The 22,626-nt window shown below is 36.3% G+C and overlaps 2 protein-coding genes across 2 annotated transcripts; both read right to left on the minus strand.

The window, feature by feature from the left end:
* Positions 1-487: 487 nt before the first annotated feature.
* On the minus strand, positions 488-19,955 carry LOC132603916 (cysteine-rich receptor-like protein kinase 10). The gene is made up of 10 exons (XM_060317217.1): positions 17,359-19,955; positions 17,073-17,266; positions 16,629-16,866; positions 16,145-16,295; positions 3,158-3,328; positions 2,950-3,071; positions 2,646-2,856; positions 2,257-2,494; positions 1,546-1,696; positions 488-1,197 (listed from the first exon to the last, which is right to left on the minus strand). Exons 5-10 carry the CDS (start codon positions 3,162-3,164, stop codon positions 883-885), a joined length of 1,044 nt encoding a protein of 347 aa, XP_060173200.1. The 5' UTR covers positions 3,165-3,328; positions 16,145-16,295; positions 16,629-16,866; positions 17,073-17,266; positions 17,359-19,955; the 3' UTR covers positions 488-882.
* On the minus strand, positions 3,340-5,218 carry LOC132603917 (cysteine-rich receptor-like protein kinase 25). Its single transcript, XM_060317218.1, has one exon. The coding sequence runs from the start codon at positions 4,322-4,324 to the stop codon at positions 3,479-3,481; it is 846 nt and encodes a 281-aa protein (XP_060173201.1). The 5' UTR covers positions 4,325-5,218; the 3' UTR covers positions 3,340-3,478.
* Positions 19,956-22,626: the final 2,671 nt, after the last annotated feature.

The following is a 22,626-nucleotide window of genomic DNA, read 5'->3' on the forward strand; positions in this document are numbered from 1 at the left end:
GACCTTCATTATGAAAGCCCCATGCTCAAGCGAGCCACCCTTGCCGGTATGGATTCGAAATTTTCTGAACCCAAGGTTCATTCGATTTTCTGGGTTTCGAACTTATTATTGTACCAATTTAATGTATTTTTAACACATATATACAGTGTATGAGCCGAAGTTACTAGGTTCAATTGGACTGCCTAGTTATATATAAACCCGCCCTGCTTTCCCTTCCTAAAACCTGCTGCCATTTATTCTTTTGGATTGCTTCCTCTACATGAACATCACAAAGAGATGCAGCGAAGCAATCAATGGATGGTATACTTTTTAAGGTTTCACTTCGTCAAGGTACAGTGACACTCAGCTAAATCTCATATCGGACAGGAAAGAGAGATATAAGAAGCTTGTGAGCTGTCTAAACTCATGAGCTAACTTTTGGAGTCAAAAGTTAAGCGAGTGTGTGGCAGTGGGATCTTTAATGAAGCAGAATACTAGCAAACAATCCTTGCAAGAAAACTCAACTGGAGTCATGGAGATCTGATAGACTTTTCTGCGTAAAGCAGTAAATAAAGGAACAAATACTGATGTTTTACACTAGATACACTGATATTACAAGAAGAAATCTGAAAACAGTCACTCCAACACTGCTAACACCTTAAATTACAACCTAAGACATGAATGACATTCAGGCATTACCATCATTAAAACACAACCAAAATATCTATTGTTATAATTGCACAGTTATTTGAACTTTCCAATCTAATCATGAACTTGAACTTTACTAGTGAAAATACCTTACATACTTGTGATTCTGATTGTACGATCCCCAGCTATTTACAATGAACAAATCTTACAATGCAGTACACACTCAATGCTTTCAAGCCTTTTCCCCTCGAATACCTACCTTGGATAGACTTCAGTAATTGGTTCTCGGCAAACGGATGACAAAGGAATGGATTTCTTGGAGAGTTGATCGAACTTTCTTATTCTAGTATAATCCTTAAAAGATGCAGGTCGATTTGGCTCGGGTAGAGTAGCAAAATCGGAACTGAGAATATGAGCTACCAAGGCGGTTGTAGGTCTTTCGTCCAGATCATTTTGAACACACAACAACCCAATGTGAATACGTCTCATGACTTCAGATGTTGAATTTGAGTCATCAAGAGTTGGATCAACAAGTTCCATAGCTTTACCATCTTTCCACAGCTTCCAAGCCTATAAATATACACATTCATCTCTGTAAGGTTCAAAAGTCACGTTCAAAAATGCGAAGATACTTTTTTACCAATAGCATAACAGAGGGTAAAATCGATCCTTTTCGCAGAGGAGAGGCGCAAATTTGACCCTTTTCCCCGAAACAATTGAATTATGTAGGAGGAAAAAAGGATGAAGTTGTTCCACCCCTTATTAGATACACTAAATTTTGAGTAATAAAATAAGGGAACTCTTTCGGGTCGGGGGGGCGGGGGGGGGGGGGGGGGGGGGGGGGGGGGGGTGGGGGGGAGGGGGTGTTTATAGAAAAAGAAGATGAAGGGAACTCTTCAATACATTAATTGCGCTTACATGAGTAAGAAGGTCTTCAAGTCCACCTTCATGATAAAAAGATCTATTTCTCTTTCCACTTATTATCTCCGGAAGAAGCACACCAAAACTGAATACATCTGACTTCACGGAGAATTGACCATGCAGTGCATATTCTGGTGACATGTAACCGCTAATAAAGAAAAATAATTTGCATTAACATTGTGCTGTATGGACCAATTCGGGAAGAAATTCAAGTTATTATTATCAACATAAATGTACACTCTTGACATGTGTGGCAACAAATAAAGAGAATTTTCTGGTAAAAGATTAACAGAAGGGACCAAACCTAGTAAAAAATGAACAAAAGGGATCGAACCTATAGCAGAGGACAGGTCAGTTGTGATCTATGAGCCGCCCACACATCTATGTTGCTCGGACTCGGTGCAAGTGTCGGATCGGGTACGGATCTAGAGGTCGGATTCGTCATGATCTAAATTTTAAGATTCATGTATCCAGGTATGGATATGAGTGCGGGGCTTCGGCAAAAAATAATTCAAAATTCTAAAAATAGGGTTATAAAACCTAAATTATGAGATATTATGTGGAAAACTTGAGGAGAAAATATTGATCAAGAGGAGAATCTCGGAAGGAGATAAAAGGAAAAGGAGAGAGAAAATAAACACTATGTCTAGTTAAGATTCCCCACTAGGAGGGGTAGCATCTAAAGTTGTTGAGAAAATAAACACTTACTATGTTCCAACAATTGTGTTAGTGCTTCCTTCAGTTTGATCAACTCCAAAGATTCTAGCCATGCCGAAATCTGAAATTTTTGGGTTCATGTCCTTGTCTAACAATATGTTGCTAGCTTTGAGATCACGGTGTATGATTCGGAGACGAGAATCTTCATGAAGATAAACTAATCCTCGTACTATTCCTCTAATAATCTTGTCACGTATTGACCAATCAAATGATGATTGCTTCTTTGTGTCTTTACATTCAGTCAGACGAATGTTCCAGATTAGACAAAACATCTTTGAAGAGTTACCTCTAAACATGAGAATAGTCTTTAATGGTAGCAAATGCAGGAAAAACTATAACAGAAAGTAGATGAATTTAGATACATATATAAGCCAACATACCAAATAAAAAATAGTCGAGGCTTTTGTTAGGCACTAACTCATAAATCAGTATCTTTTCTTCTCCTTCCAAACAAAAACCGAGCAGTCTCACTAAATTTCTGTGTTGAAGCTTTGCTACAAGTACAACCTCATTAGTAAATTCTTTTACACCTTGGCTTGACCTTCTTGATAGCCTTTTTACAGCTACCTCTTGTCCAGTAAGAAATTTCCCCTGAATTAAAGAATTATGATATTTTAGTTTCACAAGAACCATGTGTTTTTTGGGAGTCATGAATCTGAAATACAGTTACTAATAGACCTTTACCTTATAGACATCACCAACTCCACCTTTACCAATTTTGTTTTGCGCAGAGAAGCAGTTTGTGGCAGCTTCTATTGTACCAAAGTCATATTGCAAGGATTCAGCTGTCAAAATGCCTTTGAGGTCTGCAACATATATTAATAGAACAAAGGTAAGGAGAATATGAAGCACTTGAGTCATAGTAAAGTCACATATAAAGTTCAGAATTTACCATTCATCTTCTTTAGATTATTCCTTTTCCTAATTCTCCTCCGTATTAAAGGTAAGCCTCCAATGAAGATTAGAATCAAAAGACTGGTGGCAATGACTGTACAAACAATTGGGAGTACTTTTTTAATTGAAATTCCATCATGCGCTGCATCCAATTTAGGAATATCGAGTCCTGATGAAAACGTGGTTTTAAATCATCAACCATAATGATGTACATAGAGGTATGAAAGCAATAAAGTGATCTATGGTGTAGGTATATCCTGCCATGGATTAAACATGAAGAAAACTAGTCATCTTCAAGCTATTATGTAGGCATATAGTATTAGCAAACTCTACCTTTATTTTTGGATGGAGCAGGAGGAGACACAGGTACTGTTTTGATTTTGTAGAAAAGATACTCCTCATACCTAATATTACAGCTAGGGTAGTAAATTCTAGCACCCCGTCGCCCATAGCAGCAGACTGGGAACTTGGTTATCACAGTTTTAAGGCACTTTAGGCAGTCAGAAGCTGAAAGATCAGGAATGCACTGAGCAAGGGTATATATCGTTTTCTCATTAGTGAAATTGGTTTCTTTAGTTAAAAATCTTTTACCCCAGTGGTCAATAGCAGTCGCAATTTCATCCATCATGTCTCTTAGCTGCTGGCTGAACCTATGTGGTTCAATGTTAATTGTGCAACCATTACGTAGCACGTAACTGCTGGATTTATTTGGATTGGTAAATATGGATGGATCTGGCTCGGGATATGTTGATTGATTTGAATATCGTAAGAAGCAATGCTCATAATAAACCATAGCTATTTTTAATTTGGGGCAATACTGAATTATTTCTGCAGTAGCACCAGTCATACAATCTTGGCATTCATCCTCGGAGACGTCACCTCTACCCAAAAACATGCCATAAATTTTTTCAGAACCATCTTCACCGCCAGAAGTGGAGTTGTAATAACTTTTTCCACCATTGGCATTAGATGAAAGGGTTGCTAGTAGCGACTCGAGGTTAGAACGATACGAGCTATATGGACTGTAGGTAGTTGTGTTTGGGCAGTCATTTCCAAGAGGTGTGCTTCTTACACTACAACATATTTGGCTGATGAACAAGAAAAGAACGAAGGGTACTAGCATACTCGACATGCATGGTGGGATATTATTGAAAGTACTAGGCATTATGCAGATTGGGAAATTCACTCATGTCGAGATATGTGCGTGTTTTATGCATGGAAGGCGAGACTGTCCAATAATATTTTTAGAAAACACATTTACACCGTAACTTCAAAAAAAAATGAAATAAATTTTGTTGCTAACTTCTTTAAAAAATATGGATAAACACTTTGTAACACGTCTTTTGCAAGTTTAGGGGAATATTCAAAAGACAAATGCCAATCTCAGCATAAAGGAAGGGGTGGAGCACCACTTTTTATGAATCTTCTTCTCATTATTTTTCTTTTCAATAGAAAACCACCTTTTAAGAGGTGCAGGGTTAGGAAGATTCATACTATTACACAGTGTAAAATATATTTTACACAATGAAGTCACTTGTTATGAAATTACAGGTAAATTTCCTTATAAGCATTAATTGGTGATTTGGTTAAAATAGTATTGACCTACTGTCAAAAGTTAAAATCAACTGACAGTATAATTTTACACTGTTAATGCATTTGGTCAACTGACTTACCTCCTTTTGTATGAATGAAATGGTCAAAAATTATGTAACAAAAGTCTAAAGTTAAGGAAAAGCAACAAGTTAAATAGCATGGCAAAAGATTCCAGTAGAATGGTCCATTGACGATAGATCTTTCTTGGAAGAGGCTGTCCTACATAATTGAATATTTAACTCAAAAAGAGTCCTACCCCTGTTTGGATGGTGGTTTCCCGTGGTTCATTAATGTATGGTTTTCTATGAAACCATGTTTGTTTCCATTATTCTTAAAATTATGTGGTATAGTGTTGTAAACCTATGGTTCATTCTATGATTATATAATCATGAAAAGTCCCAATTTTTGTAACCACGGATTTGGTGATTTTTTCGTGGTTATGTATTTCATTTCTCCATTATACCCCACCCTCCACCATCCAGCCCACCCCCACCACCCACCCCACCCCAACTACCCCACTCCTCTGCCAACCACCACCCACTACCCCTCACCACTGCCCAACCCTCATCCCACAACCACCGACCTCACACCACCCACCCCTCCACCACCCCCACCACCCTACCACCCACTAGCCCCACCCTCATCCCACAACCACCCACCTCACACCACCCACCCCTCCACCACCCCCACCCACTACTTACTTTTTTTTAAAGTTCCTATTTTATTCTTTACCTGAGTTTTACTAATATATATATAAATTAATTTCTAATTAAGAGTTAAGGGTATTTTAGTAAACTTACAAGTTATTATACAGTACCATACAGCCAAACCACACAATACAAATATTATTAAACCACAACAAACGATACAATATAACCAAACATTGTGTTCATTAATACAATACAATACAACACCATATTGTACCATACCATACTGTACATTAATGAACCACGGGAAACAACCATCCAAACATAGGGCTAGTGTTCTAATTCCACCAACCAATAATCAATATTGTGAAGGTACTAGGTTCACATTAATCGTAAGTCATAACCTCTTTTTGACACAACTAACAAGTGAATCTACCATCTTTGTCATAACATGATAATGGGAGTTTTAATTGATATATACTTTACATTTTTCCCTCTTCCCCCTTTTTTCTCTCGTTCTTCTCTATCCCTTTTCAAACTTTTTATTTATTTTCCCGCGTTACCTTTTTCTTTTACCAATTTATTTTCTTTTTCTTTTTTCTTTCTTTTGCCTAATAATGTGTTTTTCCTACTTCTTTCCCTCAAAGGCGAATTCAAGATTTTAACTTTATGGGTTCAAAATTTTCTGAAACGGTTCATGAAATTTTCTGGGTTTCAAATATGTTAATTGTACCTATTTTAACCACATTTAACAGTGTGTGAGCCGAATCTATCGGGTTCAATTGGACTTGCTAGTTATAATATAAACCCAGCCCTACTTTCCTTACTGATGGCATCCTAGAAGGCTGAACTCCATTGCGGACCAGGAAATATCAAGACGCTTTCATGGGCTTCAATTAGTAATGAAAACATGTTTTATGATGGAAGAAGAGCTCCTGCCTCAAGTAGTTCTTTTGGGAAAGTCTTACAACTATTTGCAGGCCCAAATTGAAGATCAAGATGAGTTGGATTGTAGCCAAAGATCTGTCCAAAGAAGGAGCACGTCTAGCAGCCCAAATTCGTGTTCTGGAAGCTTTCTTAATGCTATGTTGACTGTCTTTAAAGCTTCATTGGACAAAGTGTTTGCAGTCTTCTATGCACCTAGGAAATTGCACCTTATTTACTTTAATTTGACCACCTTTAAATCTTCTTGAACAAAGTGTTGACAGCCCCCTTGTAGGATCCTATATAAAGTGGTATTTTCTTCTTCATTGTAACTAAGTTTGAACGAATATTAATATTATTAGCCTTGTGGCTTGTGGAGGCCGGTGACGTTCTCTTTAGGGTTTTGCCCTTTTTGTTCTACCTTGAACTGTAGCTTGGATTCTTCAATGGTAAGATTCTTTGTTTAAGTTCCCTCCCTCCTATTCTTCTTCTTCTTCTTCTTCTTCTTCTTCTTCTTCTTCTTCTTAATTGATTCAGTTGCTTCTTTCACTATTAGACAAGGTTTCAAGTATCTAATACTTAAACTTGTGTTCTTCTTTCTCAAGAATCAATCCTTCTCTCTTTCAATCATCTAATTCTAAAGTCTTCCACTATCTGTGCCGTTATCAAGTGGTATCAGAGCTTTGGATAGTTGCGTATTCTTATACTCACCCGATCTATTGATTTGAAATCTAGAAATAACAAAAGAGATTCTGAAATTTTTTTGTTGCTACAGTAACTCAGCTACTATGGCAGTTAACAAATCTGAATATTTTGCGAGTTTTGTCTTTGTTCTTGAGCTATTTGATGTTGGGTACCATTGGGGAAAATCAAATTTGATTTGGAGTGTAAGCACTTCTTCATCCTTGTGTTGAAGATAAAAAATAAAAATATAAAGAGAAACTAGAAAACTCATATCTGCCCCATATGAGCAATGACTTGTAGTTTTCTTCACATTTTCTTGGTTTGTTCATGCTTTATCTTGTGATTTGGTGACTTTGAATTGTCGGAAATCAGATCTAGTTGTTATCTCTAGAAAATCCTATTAGATTTGAAGCTTCTTTGTCTTTTGCTCATCAAGGAACTCAAAAGTTACTTGGAGGAGTGCAAAGATCATTGCACCACTTTTGGATAAAAGCTCATTTGAAATGTTCTAGATCTTCTCTTAAAAGTGTTTATTCACTTCGTTCTCTTGCAAGAGACTTTAAGTATTTGTTCATACTTACTGTATTCTAGTGATTCTGTGCCCCTCTCTTTACTTTGAGCCAATTTGTTCCGTGCTTTTCTCTTTATTTTAGTTGAGAATTTACTTGTTTTTTTTTTTTTTTTGATGAAGTGAGAATTTATTTGTTTCCAGTCCGTTATAGTTTTCTTGTCCTTTCTTTGTTTGACATAAACTCTATTCTTGAACCAAGCTTTGGAACTTACTTCGAAGTGTTTGAGTTGCTGGTTTACGGAAGAACTCCAAGAAGCAGCCCTTGAGTGGTAAAAAGCAAGAGTGGTGAGATTATTTGAGGGTAAAAGCCTAATAGTGTGGAACACAAGTGTTGAGATCCACTACTTGAGTGATACAGCAAGGGAGTGCATGTGAGATCACTTTACTACTGACAGTTTTCTCTCGTTTTAAAGCATATCTTCTACAGATTTTGAAAGCATTTGGATGAAGGAATGGATGATTATAGTGGAGATGATTCGGGATCAGACGTAGAGGATGACAAAAGGGCAAAACCCTAAAGAGAACCTCAAATGTCTTCAGAAGCCACAAGGCTAATAATATTAATATTCATTCAAACTTGGTTACAATGAGGAAGAAATGATACGAATTAGCCCTGCTATTTTCTGTTATTTGCTCATTAGACTCTCTTGTTCTAGTATGTTTCTTTTTATTTCCTAAGTGAGGCTAAGACCCTAAATTGCAATTTAGGAAAGAGTAGATTTCAACTAACAAAGGGGCCCACAAGTTAGTTATCCAGCTCAGCTATTCACGAGCTGAGCATTTTCCCCTCTCACATATATCATCATTGTAATTGTTGTTTGAGCGTTATGTTGAATATCAAGTTTTTTCTTCTTCCCTGTATTTTTCCTTCTCAGATAATTAATACTCAATCTATCCAAATCTTAACAAGAAAACACCCCTTTATATAGGAGTCCAGGAAGGGGCTGCCTGCACTTTGCTCAACAAGCTTTAAAGGTGGTCAAACTAAAGAAAATAAGGTGCAATTTCCTAGGTACATAGAAGACTACAAACACTTTGTCCAATGAAGCTTTAAAGGCCGTCAACACAGCATTAACAAGGCTTCTAGAATACTAATTTGGGATGCTAGACTTGCTCCTTTCTATAAATCTTGGGCCACAGTCCAACTCATCTTGGTCTTAAATTTGGGCCTCCATATATTTGTAAGACTTTCCCAAAAGAACTACTTTGGGCAGGAGCTCTTCTTCCATCATAAGACATGTTTTCATTACTATTTGAAGCCCATTAAAGCGACTTGATATTTCCTGGTCGGCAATGGAGTTAAGCCTTCTTGGATGCTATCATTCTCCCACTCTTAAAGAAGATTCGTCCTTGAATCTTGAACATAGTTTCTCCTTAATGAAGTTGTGCCTCCACGATAGCTATCATTCTCCCCATTTTAAAGAATATTCGGCCTCAAATCGTGAAATTGACCATTGGATGTAACTGAAGCCCATTAAAGTGCCTTGATATACCCTGGTCCGAAATGAAGTCAACCCTCTTGAATGATATCATTCTCCCTCTCTTAAAGAAGATTTGTCCTCAAATCTTGGCATTGACCATTGGATGTAATTGAAGCCCATTAAAGCGTCTTGATATTCCCTGGTCCGCAGTGGAGTTAAGCCTTCTTGGATGCTATCACAGTATCACTTACTAAAACCTGATGCCCTCTCTAGTATGTATTCTTCAGTATCTCTTCCTATACATGAACATCCCATGCTAAAACAAAGAGATGCAGCAAAGCAATAAGCATCCATAGGTAAACACCAGGTAGCTCTCGTTTCTCTATTTTTTTTCCTTCTTTTTTTTAGGTTGACTTAGTTGTTTATGTTTGATAAATTAAATAATTAAGGCAAAAGGTGCCTTCGGCTTGTCTCAAGATTTATCCAACATCGGACGTAGTTAGGGAAGGCCAGGGATTCGAGTGATGGATCTATTTTAATGGTTTCAATGCTTAAATGTACAGTGACACCTAGCGAAATCTCATATCGGACAGGAAAGAGAGATATGAGAAGCTTATGAGCGATCTAACTCATGAGTTACTTATTGGAGTACAAAGTTATGCGAGTCTGACAGTGATATCTTTAATGAAGCACAATACTGGTAAAAGTCCTTGCAAGAGAACTCAACTGGAGGCATGGAGATCATTAATAATTTATCCTAAGTCGATCTAATTTAGAGCTTTAATATCTATCATATTGGTCCACATTTTGATGCTGATTAATCACAAAAGATAAAGTGCTGGAATTTATTTGGCCCAAAGCCGTGGAATTGCCGGGTAAAAGGTGCACTTTGGACTCCAAAGTCCTTGTAGGGCTAACCAAAAAGGAAAATGGTTTATGGCTGATATGATCCTACTTGGCACACCTCATTTCAAGACTTACATCCAAGGCCAAGATATGAAACTTCAAGCTCTACAAGCGGCATGGATGATAAGGATAGCGTTGAAGGCCTTTGGAGGCCCATACAGGCCCCACAATGAGGCCTATGATGTGTGGGAGGTGGCTTGGGAGAGGCTTGAAGAATAAGCTACTAAAAAGGAGACCAAATGCGCAAAGTGGCCAAACGTGCAAATAGGGACATTTCTGCAAATTGGCTACATGTGCAAACTTGGACAAGGTCGGTATTCGGCTATTTGTGCGAAAAAGGTTATGCTTGCAACAAGGCCATGCATGCAAGGTTGGTTAGAGGGCCATCTATGCAAGGAAGGGCGTGTTTGGCCATTGAAGGCCAATTCTTGAATTGAAGACTACACTAAGAAGACTAGCCAAACAAGGCCCTTACTTCATTAAGGGTAGCATTGTAATTGCCTATTAGTCTTCTTTACTTAGCTTGTATATATAGCTTGTCTTTCATTTCATTAAGGAGATTACCTAGATTTTGGATGATGAATATTTGAGTGATGATAGGATTAGCACAGTTTGTTTAGCTAGGGTTTAGCTTAGTTTAGTAGATTTAATGGTGGATTCCATTGTTGGTCTTTGAACCGTTTATTTCCAATGATTTCATGAAGATTGTTCGTTTGTGGATTTCATCCGAATATCTTGCCTTGAATTCATATTGCTTTGGTTCTTTTGGGTTGTTGAATTCAAATTAGAAGGGTTTACGTTTCATATACCTAGATTTGTCTATAGGATTCCCCCATTCGGGTCAAGTATCTATCCTCTAATTCTCATCCTCTTTCTTTCTATCGTTAATTTCCGCATTTTGAGTTGATTTGGCTTCATCTCCAAATCGATTCTTATCATTTGGTATCAGAGCATAGGCTAAGAGATTGTTCCTACAATTTCTAATCCTAGGCTCAAAATTCGAAAATCCCAAAAAAAAAAAACAAAAAAAAAAATCGAAAATCCCAAAAAGAAAAAAATCGAAAATCGTTTTGTGATTTGATTTTGTTGTTTTTGAAGTTAGATTTGAGTTTGTTGTGGTGGGAAACATCTAGAAACGAAATTTGAAGCCATTTGGGTAAGGATTGAAGTTTCCACCATTAGAGGTTCATCAAAGCTTGAAGAACTCAAAGTGGGTTTAGTTGATTTTGGTGAAATTGAGTTTTGGTTCATATTGGGCTTTGTTGTCTAAGTGATAAGGAGATTATATCTAAAAATTGGGGGGAAAACGAGTTGATTTGGACCACATTGGGTTTTTAAGTGTTCTTCATTGTTCATCTTTGTTCTTGGTGAAGAAGAAGATAAAAAGGAAAGTTAGATCCAAGAAATCCAAGTCAAAAGTTGAAAAGTTGTTTTTCTACCCAAAAAGGGGTAATTACTAGGTTGAGTGGGCCCAGAAACGTCATCAGATCCAAGAAATTTGGTCCAAATTTCGAGACGATCGAGTTCAACACGAAAATCACTGAAGCTGGGAATATTGCAAATTACGGCCCGTAAATCACTTTACGGACCGTAATCTGGGTCGTAAACTTCGATCTTGAGATAAGGAGCTCACTGGAATTTGGCGACCTTGTTAAATACGGACCGTAAACCGTAATACGGACCGTAAATCACAATACGGCCCGTATCTCGTAGGTCGTAAAAGGCAAGGTACATTCTGTTTTGGGATCACTAAATACGGCCACGAAGAACGAACCGTAAACCACAATACGGCCCGTATCTCGTGGGTCGTAAAGTGCAAGGTACATTCTGTTTTGGGCATCACTAAATACGGTCACGGAGGACGGTCCGTAAACCACAATACGGACCGTATTTTGTCAAGCTCAAACCGTATACTTCAAGGTACCTTTTCAAGTCCAAATTTCATTTCATCCCACTTCCATTTCTCAAAAAATTTCTTGATCCTTAGTTGATGGTCTTGTGTTCCTAGTCCTTTGGTAGGGAATAAAAAAAAAAAAAGTATAGAAATTTTAAAATTTTCATTATTTCAAATTGATACCTTGGATCATTTGGGACTTCAAGGCCACGTTTTCAAGTTATCACCTACCAGGGCCCGAAATTTTATTTATTTTTCATTTTTAGCATCCCATTTTCTTGTGTCTTTCAACTAGTAGCCATTTGGTAGTTGTTCCTACTTGTGCCTACTAGTTCTTTTGTCCACATTTCTTTCGTGCTAATTTCTTTCAAGCTTTTCTTCGTTTTATGTCGTTGAAACTTTATTGACTCCCGTCCGATTTGCTTTGAGTCGTCCGTCATTCATCTAAACAAGAATCTATTCCTCCACAAAAGTTAGCAATCTTGTGAATTGATTTGGATTAAAAGGGCTCTTGACCAACTTTGGAAGAAACTTTAGGTTGAGAGGTAAGCTTGAGTGCAAATACGAGTGACGTGAGGAACCTTTGCTACTAATATTGTTTGCTCGTTTTGTAGGTACACGAAGAGGAGACACAAGGAGAAGGAGAGATAAGGATGTCGTCCATAGCTTCCGAGCCTTGTGGAGACGATTTTGAGAGTTATACCTCTAGCAATGGAGGGTATGACTATGAGGGTGACGGAGGCTATGAGGGAGACGACATGGGATATGAGCATCACTATTCTTACAATGAATATGATGGTGATGGTGCTCATGAGTCGTATGAGGAACGTGATCGATATGATCATAACTCGTACGAGGGTGAAGAATACTCCTCCGAGGGCAATTGTGAGGTAACACCAGGCTTATGAAGAAGAAGGAGTAGATGAGTATGAAGAAAGGTCCTATGGTGGATACGAGCATGAAGAGTCTCATTTTACACGCCATGGACATGGGGGCGAATTGAGGTATGCTCCTTCCTCACACTTTCGATATGAACCAATTGGTGGGAACTTGCAAGAATGGGAAGAATGTGATGAAAATGAGCCTATTGGCTATGCACTTCATGGTGAGTATGCTTATGAAGATAATGGGATTGCATATAATTCTTATGAGCGGTCTTCTAATAGATATTCACATACATCGCCTTGTAAAGCTTCCTATTCAAAGCAAAATGGTATAAGTGTGTGGATTGGTCCAAGTAGGAGTAGTCCGAGGATGAGAAGAGAGTATACATTTCCTACTTCAAGAAATACAATGAACCATGCTTCTTATCCTAGAACGAATGTACCCTGTTCTCATAGTTATGGTGTGGATGCTAGGAGGGGAATGTTGATAGGTGAAGGAAGTAGAGGGAATGCAAGCTCTCAAGTTAGAAATGACCCGGAGAGGCGAATACTTGAGACAAAAATCACTTTACTTGGTAGTGCGGGGTATGTTCTTGTGTTGGATGATTGGAGCTATGGCAACTACCTTGCACCTCAAGCAGTTGCACAATTGGGTATAGAGTGTACGATGAAACAAGACCCTTACTATGATTCACAAGGGTTCTTAGTTGATAGGAGTGCGAAGGTGTTCTTTACCCGTGGCGACTACCAAGAAGAAGAGGTTTTGTGTGATATACTCCCACTAGATGATTGTCACATATGTTTGGGTAATCCTTGGTTCCAAAAGCATAGGGTTTCGTTTGGGCGAAGGTGGCATGAGTTTGTAGTGGACAATGATGGAATGCCTCTCTTTCCAACCGTACTTGCTATAGGTGGAGGATCCAACCCTTCACTAAGGCGCAAGGAGAAATTAGAAGAAATGCACCGCGTAATGTTGGGACGCTTACTCAAACAATGGGAGGGAGATAAACCCAACCCTTGTGAAGAGGAAGAGGATGAGGTGGAGAGTTTTCCCAACCCTTCTAAAGAAATACTCTCCAAAGATGAAACCTGAGGCAAAGGAGATGAATGCGTACTTCAAGGTACAATAGCTAATCTTAACTCTCTAAATGATGTGAATGAACATATTGTTGAAGTGAGTACAAATAATAGCTTTTCCCTAAATGAGCTTAATGAATCTTTGCCTTGTGATGTGCCTAGTGCTATAATGACAATTGACAATGTAGTTGAAATGGATGGTCTAACACTAGTTGATCCTATTGATGACTATCTTGACTCTTCTCTTGAGTTCAAGTTGTGTCCACCTAGTGTTGATCCCCTTGGTTTGCATGTTAGTACATCGTCATGTGAGATGTTAGGACACCTACTAGTTGATTCTAGCGATGACCGAATTGATTCTTCTAACAAGATCAATTTGCGTCCAACTTGTAGTGTGGTTGCTTGTGTTGATCAATTTGTTTGCTATGAAAATCCACTATTTCAGGAACCTTGTGATGTGCTTAATGACCCTCAATTTAGTGATGATATTGGTACAATTAATCGTGTGCATGAAAGTATTGTGGAAAGTGATCGTTGTCTTTATGAGAGTGGAATTGCATGCTTTGATATTTCAATGTTAAGTGATCCTTCTCTCTTTATAGATAATGCGTTATTTGATATTGACATGACTATTGGGAATGATGAACCTAGTGGGATGTTTGGTAATGTTGAGCATTTGGTTTCTTTTGGAGGCTATAATGTGATATGTAACCCACTATGGAGTGATGACACTCTTTCCCATGATGGAGATCCTTCTTTGAAGGATTGTGATCCATTTGTGGGGAAGGAAAGTGTTACAAAGGAAGGTGATTCTTGTCTAGAAATTGCAAATTCTTCCGTTCATGTTCAACTTCATAAGAGCCTATTGAATGATCTTATTCTCGGATCTAATTGTGAAGCTACATTGGAGAATGACATGGATGAGGAAGTTATCTTAAGTGATACCTTTCTTTATTACTTGTTTGCATATGATGACACTCTTATTTGTGTTGGGGGTGCATCTTATGCTGAGGAAGGTACTTGTGGGGTAGTTGGTTGTTTTATTGACCCTAATAGGTGGCTATACTTCCCATTTGACCCGGGTGTTATCTTGTTAGATTTAGGAACACCTTATTTGGAAAGTGTGTTCCCATGGTGCTTCTTGTCAAATAGAACCAATGTAGTATTACATGCTTCGTATTTTGCATCCATTGGTTTTATTACTCTATCCTCATGTCATGAATCTTGGAGGAATCAACTTCTTGATACCTCATGTATGCACTTGTTAGTCATGATTTCTATTGATGTGTGGTTGTATCACAAATTTGTCCATCCTTGGCATGTATGCGTGGTTATTACTTTGTGTGCTAACCCTCAAATCCTTGAGGAGTATGTTTTCGTATGTCTTCCCTTGGGTTTTGCTAGGTTCGGATTCAAGGACGAATCCTTTTGAAGAAGGGGAAGATGATATGATCCTACTTGGCACACCTCATTTCAAGACTTACATCCAAGGCCAAGATATGAAACTTCAAGCTCTACAAGCGGCATGGATGATAAGGATAGCGTTGAAGGCCTTTGGAGGCCCATACAGGCCTCACAATGAGGCCTATGATGTGTGGGAGGTGGCTTGGGAGAGGCTTGAAGAATAAGCTACTAAAAAGGGGACCAAATGCGCAAAGTGGCCAAACGTGCAAATAGGGACATTTCTGCAAATTGGCTACATGTGCAAACTTGGACAAGGTCGGGATTCGGCTATTTGTGCGAAAAAGGTTATGCTTGCAAGAAGGCCATGCATGCAAGGTTGGTTAGAGGGTCATCTATGCAAGGAAGGGCGTGTTTGGCCATTGAAGGCCAATTCTTGAATTGAAGACTACACTAAGAAGACTAGCCAAACAAGGCCCTTACTTCATTAAGGGTATACGCACATCTTTTTGAATCAACAAGTGTTAAGGTGCTCTCTAGATTCAAAGATCACTGTGAAAAGCTAGTGCTCTCTAATATGATTCTAGAATATCTTGCAACCAGATGAACTAGGTCTTTTTGTCAAATACAGCTATAAGACTTGGAATTAATTATTTTGGATGGCATTTAACTAAATTAAAAGAGGACTGGTGACTACAATGGGTCTATGATAGCATTATAGTAAGTTATCTGATGATTAAACTTTGATCGAAGTTCAGCAAATGCACAAACAAGAAAATAGGACAAGCACATAATGCTAGAAATGTAACTGTGAAATTAAACAGTGATAAACAAAGAGGAACGGAATAAAAGTTAGAGGTAAACCTTTTCGGAACCGAACCGTTTCCTCCGTTCTAATTAATCCTCGTTCGGTTTGATAGTTGCCCCAAACTTTGGAAGAAAAAAGATAAAGGGAACTCTTCAATACATTAATTTACACTTACATGAGTGAGGAGGTCTTCAAGTCCATCTTCATGATGAAAAGATCTATTTCTCTTTCCACTTATTATCTCCAGAAGAAGCACATCAAAATTGAATACATCGGACTTCACAGAGAATTGATCATTCAGTGCATATTCTGGTGACATGTAACCGCTAATAAGAAAAATAATTGGCATTAGTACCGTGCTTTAAGGACCGATTCAGGAAAAAATCACGTTATTTTCAACATAAATGTCTACTCTTGACATGTTTGGCAACAAATAAAGAGAATTTTCTGGTAAAAAATGAACAAACAGGATCGAACCTACAGCAATTAAATTAAAATATTATGGAAGTAAAAAGGAGAGGAGGGGTCAGTTGTGAGATATGTGCCCATACACATCGTCCAAGCCAGATACAACAGATTCTGCCGAACTCACTATGTCTAGTTAAGATTCAGCACTAGGAGGGGTAGCATCTAAAGTTGTTGAGAACATAAACACTTACTATGTCCCCACAATTGTGTTGGTGCTTCCTTCAGTTTGATCAACTCCACAGATTCTAGCCATGCCGAAATCTGAAATTTTTGGGTTCATATCTTTGTCTAACAATATGTTGCTTGCTTTGAAGTCACGGTGTATGATTTGAAGACGAGAATCTTCATGAAGATAAACTAATCCGCGCACTATTCCTCTAATAATCTTGTCACGTACTGACCAATCCAATGATGATTGCTTCTTCGTGCCTTTATATTCAGTTATATGAAAGTTCCAAATGAGATAAAACATCTTTGAAGTCGTTACTAATTTCAAAAAAAAAAAAAAAAAAAAAAAAGATATAACATCTTTGAACAGCTAACTCTAAACATGAGAATAGTCATTAATGGTAGCAAATCCAGGAAAAACTAAAGAAAGAAAATGAATTCAGATACATATATATAAACCAACATACCAAATAAACCAACATATGAACTCGTAGATGAGTATCTTTTCTTCTCCTTCCAAACAAAAACCAAGTAGCCTCACTAAATTTCTGTTTTGAAGCTTTGCTACAAGTACAAACTCATTCGTAAATTCTTCTAAACCTTGGCTTGACCTTCATGATAGCCTTTTTACGGCTACCTCTAGTCCAGTAAGAAATTCCCCCTGAATTAAAGAATTATGAACTTTTAGTTTTACAAGAAGCATGTGCTTTTAGGAGTCATAAATCTGAAATAAAGTTACTAATAAAACTTAACCTTATAGACATCACCAAATCCACCTTTACCAATTTTGTTTTGCGCAGACAAGCAGTTTGTGGCAGCTTCTATTGTACCAAAGTCATATTGCAAGGATTCAGCTGTTAAAATCCCCTTGAGATCTGCAACATATATATTAATAGAACATGTGTAGCACTTGAATTATAGTAAAGTCATATATAAAGTCTTCGGATTTTACCCTTCATCTCCTTTAGACTATTCCTTTTCCTACTTCTCCTTAAAGATTAGAATCAAAAGAATGATAGCAACGACCATACAAACAATCAAGAATACATTTTTAATTGGAATTCTATCATGTGCTGCATCCGATTTAAGAATATCGAGTCCTGAGGAAGAACCTGGTTAAGTCATCAACCACAACATGTACTTAGAGGTGCGACACCAACAAAGTGAACTATGGTGTTTGGTGTTTCTCAGCAAGAAGAAAACTAGTCATCTGTAAACTTACCTCTAAAGATATTGTAGTAGTAAACTCTACCTTTATTTTTGGATGGAGCAGGAGGAGGCACAGGTACTTTTTTGATTTTGTTGAAAAGATACTCCTCATACCTGATATTACAGCTAGGGTAGTAAATTCTAGCACCCCCGTCGCCCATAACAGCAGACTGGGGACTTGGTTATCACAGTTTTAAGGCATTTTAGGCAGTCAGAAGCTGAAAGACCAGGAATGAACTGAGCAAGGGTACATATCGTTTTCTGATTAGTGAAATTGATTTCTTTAGTTAAAAATCTTTTGCCCCAGTGATCAATAGCAGTCACCAATTCCATCCATCATGTCTCTTAGCTGCTGGCTGGTTCAATGTTAATTGTGCGACCATTACATAGCACGTAAATGCTGGATTGGTAAATATGGATCAATCTGGCTCCGGATATGTTGATTGATTTGAATATCGTTAAGAAGCAATGCTCATAAAAAACATATCCATTTTTAATTTGGGGCAATACTGAATTGTTTTTGCAGTAGCCCCAGTCACATAATCTTAGCATTCATCCTCGGAGACGTAACCTCTACACAAAAACATACCACACATTTTTTTCAGAACCATCTTCACCACCAGTAGTGGAGTTGTAATAGCAATTGTTTTCACCAAAGCCAGATGAAAGGTTTGATACTAGCAACTTGAGGTTAGAACGATACAAGCTATTTGGACTGTAGGTAGTTGTGTTCGGGCAGTCATTTCCAAAAGGCGTGCTTCTTACCCTACAACATATTTGGCTGATGGGCAAGAAAAGAACGATGGCTACCATCTAAAGTGATTTTAACACATAGCTACAATGTATGAGCCGAAGCTACTCGGTTCAAATGAATTGGCTAGTTATACTATAAACCCACCCCTGCTTCCCTTTCCTAAAACCTGCTGCCATTTATTCTTTTGGATCTCTTCCTATACATGAACATCCCATGCTAAAACAAAGAGATGCAGCGAAGCAATAAGCATCCATAGGTAAACACCAGGTAGCCCTCGTTTCTCCTTTTACTCTTTTTTTTTTTTTTTTGGTTGACATAGTTGTTTATGTTTGATAAATTAATTAATTAAGGCAAAAGGAGGCTTTCGGTTTATCTTAAGACTTATCCAACATCGGACATCAAATAGTTTCAATTCTTTAATGTACAGTGACTCCCAGTGAAATCTCATATCAGACAGGAAAGAGAGATATGAGAAGCTTATGAGCTGTCTAACTCATGAGTTAACTTTTGGAGTCTCCAAAAGTTAAGCAAGTCTGTGTTAGTGGTATCTTTAATGAAGCACAATACTGGTAAAAAGTCCTTGCAAGAAAACTCAACTGGAGCCACGGAGATCATTATTAATTTGTCCTAAGTGGATTAATTTAGAACTAAAATACCCTATTAGTCAACAAATGAATGCTGACCAATACATAAAAGCTAAAGTGTAGGGACTTGGGATGTATTAAGCCTAAAACCATTGAATTGCAGGACAAAAAATCCACGTTGGACTCCAAATTCCAAATCTTGTCGGGCTAACCAAACAGGAAAATATTTCATGGCTAAATTTATTATTTGCATGCACATCTTTTGAATCAATCAAGTTTTAAAGTGCTCTCCAGATTCAAAGAACTGCTAAAAGCTAGTACTCTCTAATAACATTCTAGAAAATCTTGCAACCGCATGCAGAGTACTAGTTGAACTACGTCTTTTGTCAAATACAGCTACAAAACTTGGAATTCAAACACCATACATGACAAGTTTAAAATCACAAAATTCAGATGACATTTTAGTACATTACAGACATCTTTAATTTAGAACCATAAGATCGAAAAGTCTCCCTCATTTCTTAAACTTCATGTCTAGCCAAACTAAGACACTTAAATTGAGACGGAGGGATTAATTATTTTGTATCGCAATTAACTAAATTAAAGGAGCATTGGTGATTACAATGGGTCTATAATACTCCCTTTGTTCACTTTTACTTGTCCGTGCTACTAAAAATAGATGTTCACTTTTACTTGTCCAATTTGAAAAATCAAGACAGAATTAATCACTAAGTTCCTAATTTACCCTTATTATTAACTATAATCATTTTTATCCTTACCCAAAAGTACAAGTTTTAAATTTTTTGGTTTTATGACTTTTTTAGTGGTTTTTGTGTTCAATTTAAATCGTTATTTCTTTTTTCCTGAATTTTTCTTCTTTAAATTTTCTCTAAGCGTACCTTTACCATTTTCTGAACTTATTATCATTATTTGAATGTCCTTTTTTTTTCTTTTTCTTTTTTTGCAATTGTCTCCTACTTATTCATGTGGACCCCATCTTATTATTATTATTATTATTATTATTATTATTATTATTATTATTATTATTATTATTATTTTCAATTGTCTCTTAATTCTTCACGTGAACCCCACCTTAATATTAGAAGAGTGGGTGGTTGATGACCATACCTACTCTTCTAATATAGTAGAAAAGTTATTTTAGTAGGCGTTTGGCCGTGAAACTTTATTTGGAATTTTGAAGTTGGAGTTGTGTTTGGTTATAGTTTTTGTAAAGAATATTTGGTTGTTTGAATGTACTGAAAATGAAAATATATTTTTTGGTGTTTTTCAAATTTCAAATACAACTTCAAGTTGTATTAGGAATTTCCATGGCCAAACGTTGATTGCCAAATAAAGTGAAAACGTTTTCCGGAAAATTCTTATGGCAAAACGAGTCTTAGTATGAAAATGAGTAGTTCACTAGCGGAAAAATGACATTCTTATAGCTTGTTGGCCAAGCTTATTTTTCTCTAAAAGTGCTTAATTTTTCGAATAAGTGCTTATTCTAAAAATATGAGGTGTTTGGCCAAGTTTTTGAGAGAAAATAAGTGTTTCTGGGGAGTAGTACAAGCAGTTTTTGAGAAGCTAAAAAAATAGCTTCTGCCGAAAAGCACTTTTTTGAAAAGCGTTATTGAGAAAAATACACTTAGAAACAATTTTTAAAAGTGTTGTCAAACACTAATTGCTGCTCAAAAGTACTTTTATAATTAATTGGCCAAACATAAACTGTTTTTGCTAAAACTACTCTTTTTAAAAGCATTTTTCGAAATAAACTGATTTTAGAAGCTTGATCAAACAAGCTATTAGTCAATTAATTGACTATCTAAACTTTCACTTTATTAGCGAAGGTGTAAATTGTAATCCCCATCATTTTCCCTTCCCTACCCTTATGAAACGAAGCAATAAAAAGACCTTCCCAGTGAATGATATTCTACATCATTATAGGTATTGGTATATTTTCTACTATTAAGAAGCATGGGTTGGGGCTCCTTCGTCGTCCGTTGTGGGCCCCCTCCCACCTAAAACTTCTTTTTGTGACTAATTACTTTATATTTTAAGTTTTCCTTGTAATCTGTACTCCAAATTTCATTGCAAATCAAGTGAATAAGATAGAATTTAATTATTTTTTTATTTTTTTCTTACTCTAAAGAATGTGAAAAAAATTGTGGGCCTCATATTAAACATCATGCGTATTCGTAGCAAACATTAATATAATAAAGTTTTAAAATACGGAGCACAAACTACAATGTTATATTAATCGTGTTTTGAACATAGTATCTCATATTGACAAAATCAAGCAATATATACAAAAAAAAAAAAGTGAATCCCATATTAAAAAAATAAACAATGTCAAAAAAAAAGTGCAGACTTTGTATTCTTAGCAAACACTAATATAATAAAATTTTAGATACGGAGCATAAATTACAATGTTATATCAATCGTATTTTGAACATAATATATATATATATATATATATATATATATATATATATATATATATATATATATATATATTATATGCATAAAAATAGTGCAAACTAATAATGTCCAAAAAGGTAAGCCCCATACTAAATAACACCGAGCAATAAAAAAAAGGAAGAAAAAAAGTGAAACTCACCACATTCAAACTCACGGGAAAAAAAAAGTGGACCCCATATTAACAGAATCAAGCAATATTAAAAAAAAGTGAATCCCATATTAATAAAACAAACAATGTTAAAAAACAAATGCTTAGAAAATCAAACAATTAAATCAATAATGATGGACTTATTGCCACATGCGTATCAACCCATTAGTGTGAGCAAATGAGATTATTGTACAACAACATACTTAAAATACTCATATAAAAAAAATGGACCCATATTAAAAAAAAAAGGCAACGTCAAAAAAAAAAAATGTGCACCCTGTATACTAAAAAATCAAATAATATTCATGTAATTCCCAAAGTATCCCCATCAAGTCAATAATAGTGGATTCATTGTCACATGCATATTAACCCATTAATGAGAGCAAATGAAATTATTGCACAGCAAAAAACATGGACCTCATATTATTACTTTTCTTCAAAATATTTAATTGTTGTATTTGCTATTCCGCCATGTCATTTATTTATTATATTTACTAAAATAAATATACCTAAAATATATATATATTTAAAAAATAAGATACAATCTAATTACTTCTTTATTTTTATTCTTACTCTAATAAATGTGAAAAGAGATTAATATCAAATGAAGATCAAATAATGAATAAGATAAATTAGTCAAATTATAATTCTAATTCACGTTTCCTTTAAAAACCATGCAAAAGACAACATGACAAGTAAAATGAGTTAAACCGAAAATATTTACTAAAAATTAAAAAATAGCATTTCTTCGTTTAAATAGAAAATTAATTTCTACTTTGTTTCGTTTCAAACATGTAAAATTAATTTAATAATGTGAATTAGAATTATCCAAATCAAAATTTGATAAA

Source organism: Lycium barbarum, chromosome 7 (assembly GCF_019175385.1).
Source record: "Lycium barbarum isolate Lr01 chromosome 7, ASM1917538v2, whole genome shotgun sequence".
Taxonomy (NCBI): Eukaryota; Viridiplantae; Streptophyta; class Magnoliopsida; order Solanales; family Solanaceae; genus Lycium; species Lycium barbarum.